Source organism: Crotalus tigris, unplaced genomic scaffold, assembly GCF_016545835.1.
Source record: "Crotalus tigris isolate CLP2741 ecotype Arizona unplaced genomic scaffold, ASM1654583v1 scf7180000018371.15429387391:27106975, whole genome shotgun sequence".
Taxonomy (NCBI): Eukaryota; Metazoa; Chordata; class Lepidosauria; order Squamata; family Viperidae; genus Crotalus; species Crotalus tigris.
In genome coordinates this window covers 13,558,254-13,564,253 of record NW_024096970.1, presented here as the reverse complement: position 1 = coordinate 13,564,253, position 6,000 = coordinate 13,558,254, and the positions used below count along the sequence as shown (strand labels likewise).

The 6,000-nt window shown below is 49.8% G+C and overlaps 1 protein-coding gene across 2 annotated transcripts; it reads right to left on the bottom strand.

The window, feature by feature from the left end:
• On the bottom strand, window positions 1–3,320 carry LOC120311878 (transmembrane protein 191C-like). Of its 2 annotated transcripts, none has more exons than XM_039351949.1 (2): window positions 3,248–3,320; window positions 1–960 (listed from the first exon to the last, which is right to left on the bottom strand). In XM_039351949.1, exon 2 carries the CDS (start codon window positions 952–954, stop codon window positions 37–39), a length of 918 nt encoding a protein of 305 aa, XP_039207883.1. In that variant the 5' UTR covers window positions 955–960; window positions 3,248–3,320; the 3' UTR covers window positions 1–36. The 2 variants fall into 2 exon arrangements, with proteins under 2 accessions (XP_039207883.1, XP_039207881.1); XM_039351947.1 differs by having other exon boundaries at window positions 3,093–3,281.
• Between the last annotated feature and the right edge of the window lie 2,680 nt (window positions 3,321–6,000).

Genomic DNA, 6,000 nt, shown 5'->3' with positions numbered 1-6,000 from the left:
AGCTGGTCAAAGGAAGAGAGGGATGAATTTTGTTTCTCAAAAGGGTAGGAGGCCATCACTTCTGAAGTCCAGATACGGGGATAAAGTGCAGGTGAGTTCTTCTAGGTGCTGGTGGCTAAGGACTACCAGGAGCATTTCGGCAATGAAGTATGGATTGCAGAAACGGGTGTAGGCCAAAACCAGTCCAAGGAAGAGAAAGCAACCAAAGAGCAGCATGAAGAGGATTTTGGCTGCCACCCACCACCAGTCCAGAATCTTCCTGGTCTTTGAGCTGCTTCCGGCCACCTCCCTCAGCTTGGCCTCCGCTATTTCCGGGAGCAGCCAGCCCTTCGGCATCTGGTCTTCCTGGGCCATCTTCAAGAATATGGCCTGCTGCAGACAGAGCTCTTGATCCTCCTGCAGATCTTTGACCCGGTTCCTCCTGGTTTCTCTGAGCCTCTGAAGAGCGATGACTTTTTCCTTCAGTTGGCTGGAGTGGCTTTTCTCCAGGAGGAAGTTGTGCTCTGTCTCAGCCAGGTCATCCTCCATACTCCGGATGACCTTTTCAGCTTCTGATACCAGGCCGTGCATCTCTTCAAGGTCCTTCTCAGAAGCAGCCTCGCCATCCTTGAAGGAGGCTACTTGGCTGGTGACCTCGTGCATTTCCTCATCGAGTTCTTCATTGTGCTTCATCAGATACCTCTTCTGCAGTTCTGACTGATGGATCTCCGTGTTGGTGTGGTCCAACCTTCTGGTGATGTCCTCCAGAGATCTGTGCATGGTGTTCTTGTAGTGATCCGCTCTCTCTTGAAGAACTTTCTGCTGCTCTTTCATGAGTTGTTTCGCTTTGAGCAATTCCTGGTTCTGAGATTCAGACCTGGCTAAGGTCTCTCGCAGTTCCTCCATCTGCAGGCAGAGAGCTTTGTTGGTGGCTGAGACTTCATCCAGGGACATCATCCACATTTCTCCCACCATGTTGTCCTGTTTGAAAAATGGAGAGACACAGTCACATCCTCTGCTCAGCTCAGGGGGGGAGATTTTGCTGCCCTTCTCCAGTCTGGCTCTTCCCTAAAGTTTTGGAATTCACCATCTTTGGCTAGCATGAGAGAACATGGGAGTTAGGAACCCACCGACACATCTGCAGAGTGGTCTCCTGCAGAAGGAGGAGGTCTACACTGACCACTTGATGCCCCAAATATTATTTTTCAAAAAGACAATTGGACTTTCTTGTTTTTTTTTCTTTGAAAACATCTTGCTTCTCATCCCAGAAGCTTCTTCAGTTCTGGCTGAATGGTGACAAAAGGAAGTCAGTTAGAACTGAAGAAGCTTATGGGATGAGAAGTGAAATGTTTTCAAAGAAAAACACCAAGAAAATCCAGTTGCCTCTTGGAAAAGGACCTTTTAGGACAACCGTGACCTGAATGATTGAAAATTTCTGTAGACCAGGGCTTCTCAACCTTAGCAACTTTAAGATATGGCCGGCTGGGGAATTCTGGGAGTTGAAGTCCACATATCTTCAAGTTGCTGAGGTTGCAAAACACTGCCACAGACAATCACTTTATGCATCACATACATAAAGAGCCAAAAGCAAACACAACTAGTAGATTCACCAAGTGGGTCTGATTTTACTCAGATGTGATGACCTCTCAAGCCACAAAGGACCAGGCTCAAATGATCATTTTGGGGGCATCTCTGAAGAAGTTGATAATGCTGGGAAAGGGGAGGAGGAGACGACCATCGCTGGCAAGGTGGGTGGATGTGATTACAGTGGTGATGGGAGCATTGTTAGAAGACCCGAAGGACTAGACTGGGGACAGATCATCCAGGATAAAATCTACCCCGGTGGTCACTAAGAATCCACATGCATTTGATGGTGCACAATCAGTCAATCAATGCAGACCAAACTCCCTGGAGAAGTCAGTAATCTTGCAAAGGTGGAAAGAAAGAAGAGGAGGAGACCCTCTCAAGCAGAATAACAGAATTAAGAGTTGTAAGGCACCTTGGAGGTCTTCTAGTCCAACCCCCTGCTCAGCTTGGAAACCCTACACCAGGGGTAGGCAACCTTGGCTCTTTTATGACTCATGGACTTCAACTCCCAGAATTACTGAGCCAGCCATGCTGAGGAGAAAGGGAGAGGTTTCCAAGCTGAGCCATGCTGGCTCAGGAATTCTGGGAGTTGAAGTCCATGAGTCATAAAAGAGCCAAGATTGCCTACCCCTGTACTTACACCATTTTAGACAAATGGCTATCCAATCTCTTCTTAAAAACTTCCCATGTTGGAGCACCCACAATTTCTGGAGGCAGGTTGTCCCACTGCTTGATTGTCCTGTCAGGAAATTTCTCCTTAGTTCCAGGTTGCTTCTCTCCTTGATAAGTTTCCACCCAGGTTGACCCCCCCTTCTCTCTGTGGCAGCCCTTCAAATATTGGAAGACTGCTATCATGTCATCCCTGGTCCTCCTTTTCACCAGATTTGACGTACCCAATTCCTGCAACTGTTCTTCATATGTTTTAGCCTCCAGCCACCTAAGCAATTGAAGGAATGAGAGGTGCAGTTTGGGAGACCTGAAGGACCAGGTTGGGGACACATCTGGAAAGGTCACTATTGGTGGTCACATGACCCCTGTGTTGGGGTAAATACATATAGCTGCCAAGGGGAGGCTGCAACGGTCAAAAGTGTGAGAACTTTTTTCCAAGCTACTTTCTTCAGTAACTGAGCAAATGGTTATAAGTCAAGGATTACCTATAATTAGGTAGTTAGTGTTTCAATATCTGAGGGGCTGCCCCAAAGAAGAAGAGGGGAGTCCACCTACACTCCAAAGCCCCTGAGGGAATGACAAGAAGCAACGGATGGAAACTCATCAAGGAGAGAAGCAACCTGGAACTAAGGAGAAACTTCCTGGCAGTGAGGACAATTAATCAGTGGAACGACTTGCCTCCAGAAGTTGTAACTTTGGAAATTTTAAAGAGGAGACTGGACAGCCACTTATCTGAAGTGGTACAGAGTCTCCTGCTTGAATAGGGGTTGGACTAGAAGACCTCCAAGGTCCCTTCCATTTCTGTTATTCTGTTATTCTTTCTTTAGCCCGCATCCCCACCAGCTGGAGACATGTACCTTTGACCTGGAGGATGAGGAGATTTGGTCATAGGTGTGGAGGCTGCAATCAGAACAGGTAGGAGCACTTCTCTGCTCTGGTGCTGACCCCATTTTTCCAATCTCACCCCCTCATTCTGTCTCAAGGTGAAGTGTCCATTCCTCTTAAGAAGTACCTCTTTGCTCCCAATCTTTGGGTTGCAAATGAGGGAGATCCTTGTGCCAGATGAGGGAGATCCTCAGTGCCAGCTGTCCAGTCCGGTCGCTCTCCAGGGACTTTGAGCAGAGCATCCCAGCGCTCGGTCCAGATAAGTGACCTATGCTGGAATGTTTGACGTTTGCCATGGCAACCTCCAGCCAATGAGGTTAAGAGGAGCCTGTGATGTCACAAACCAGGGTTCTGTTTGGAGTTGAGATTTGAAAAACAACCATCAACTGGCCACTTTCACACCTGGCGGCCTGGTCTGCGAGCTGATTGGTCAGCTTTTAAGGGGCTTTTGCAAGCAAGCCCTGCAGGAGCCTCAACCAGGGCTGGTCCATCTGGATCACCTGGTTGCTGCTCTGGCTTGATGGAGCCATGGTTGGGACCAGCCGGTTGTGGCCAAGACCCACCTGGACACTGAAAGAGTCGGGTGCAAACCCTTTGCTCATAGGGAGTGTGAGTCTGGCTGGCCGGTTGTGGCTTTGCGACTCTGCTGAAGGACTGTGTCTGTGGGGCCATTCCTGGAAAAAGGGAAAGTGGCCTTTTGCTTAAGCCCTGGTCAAGAATGTCCAGGCAAAGGTCCGGAGACACAGAGCCCAACACGAGCAGGTTAAAAACATGCCCCCAGAGGCGGAGAAATTAGATAATTACAGGCAGTTCTCTTAGTGACCATTTAAAGTTATAGTGGCAAGGGAAAAACTGACTTATGACCATTACTGCATCTCCTTAATCACATGATCAAAATTCAAACGCTTGGCAGCTGACTCCTACTTATGACAGTTGCAGCGTCCCGGGGTCACATGATCCTCTTTTGTGACCTTCTGACAAGCAAAGTCAGTGGGGGAAGCCGGATTCAATTAACTATGTTGCTAACTTAATAAATGTTGTGATTCACTTAACATCTGTGCAAGAAAGGTTGTAAAGTGGGGCAAAACTCACTTAACAAGGATTTTGCTTAGCAACAGAAATTTTGGGCTCAGTTGTGGTCTTAAGCTGAGGACCCCCTGCAGTTGTAGCTTCTGGGTGGTCTTCAAGGGCGGTTCTATGCTCAGCACAATACAGCAATGTGGGATCCTCTGAGCTGGTGAAATGTCTGCAAGAAAACCACCCAGCTCAGAGAGCACCAAAGACCCCATGTTTTACTCCTAAGCTACAAAGATTCCTTTCCATCCGATACATCAGATGTCCCCAACCTTCTGGGCACCAGGGACCACCGGTTCCATGGAGAGAGGATATTCCGTGGACTTAAGGGTGTGTGGTTTTTTTTGTGCTGCCTGCATCTCACAGATGGGGCTTTGCTTGTTTGTGTGGACCGGTTGCTGGCATGCAGCGACCTAGTACCGGTTCACGGACCAGGGGTTGGGGACCCCTGCGATACATGACAATAGTTCAGCCATGGAAAATAAGTTTTGTTCCATACAGTATTAACCTTGTGACCTGACCCAGGTAATTCAGGATCCGACCCATAGGGGTGGTCACACACTCGACCTTGTGTTTCTCTCGGGGCAATGGAGACATGATCTGGAATTAAGGGGAATAGAGATCTCGCCCTTGTCATGGACAGATCATTTCCTATTGAGGCTGGACTTCAGAGCATCACCCCCCCATCGCAGGGAGAGGGAACCGACTAGGTGGTTCCGCCCCAGGCGCCTAATGGACCCAGATCGGTTCCAGGAGGAGCTTGGGGAAATACCTGACTCCCTTGTCCACAACTTGTCCGGGTCCCTGGTTGCGGCCTGGAATGAGGCGGCGTCCGGGGGCCTGGATCGAATTGCGCCTTTGCGACCTCTCTGTGGTGGTGGTCCCCGGAGGGCGCCTTGGTTTACTGAGGAGCTCCGGGAGATGAAGCGCCACAAGAGACGTCTAGAGTGACGTTGGAGGGCCAGTAACTCTGAATCTGACCGATCACTATTAAGAGCCTGTCTTAGGACTTATTTAGTGGCGATAAGAGCGGCAAAGCGTGTTCACTTTTCCGCACTTATTGCGTCCGCAGAATCTCACCCAGCCGCCTTGTTTAGGGTGACCCGCTCCCTTCTTAAAGTGGAGGAGGCGGAGGAACCCTTGCAGAGGATAGCTGAGGAGTTTGTTCAGTTTCTTTCGGACAAAATCGCTCAGATTCAGAGGGACCTGGACTCTGACTGGGCAGTGCCAGCCGAGTTGCCAGGGGCTGGTCTTAGTCATATTATCTGGAGTGAGTTTGAGCCTGTGACCCCTGATGAAGTGGACAAGGCTGTGACGGCAATGAATGCCGCCACCTGTTTATTGGACCTGTGCCCCTCCTGGCTGGTTTCGGCCAGTAGGGAGGTGACACGAGGCTGGCTCCAGGCGATAATTAATGCTTCTTTGATGGAGGGGTCTTTCCTGCAACCTTTAAAGGAAGCGGTGGTGAGGCCCCTCCTCAAGAAGCCTTCCCTGGACCCAGCTGTTTTGAAGAACTTTCGTCCCGTCTCCAACCTCCCCTTTGTGGGGAAGGTTGTAGAGAAGGTGGTGGCATTTCAACTCTTGCGATCCTTGGATGAAACCAATTATCTGGACCCTTTTCAATCTGGTTTCAGGCCCGGCTACAGCACTGAGACTGCTTTGGTCGCACTGACCGATGACCTCTGGTGAGCCCGGGATAGGGGTTATTCCTCTATCCTGGTGCTTCTTGACCTCTCAGCGGCTTTCAATACCATTGACCATGGTATCCTTCTCGTCGTCTCGGAGGGGTGGGGGTGGGCGGCACCG

Excerpts from the sequence above, each read along its gene's own strand:
- LOC120311878 (XM_039351947.1), bottom strand. The coding sequence starts at position 3,185 with ATGGGGTCAGCACCAGAGCAGAGAAGTGCTCCTACCTGTTCTGATTGC. Across the intron at positions 961-3,092 it reads CCTCATCCTCCAGGTCAAAG|GACAACATGGTGGGAGAAAT; the intron begins GTACATGTCTCC and ends TTTTTCAAACAG.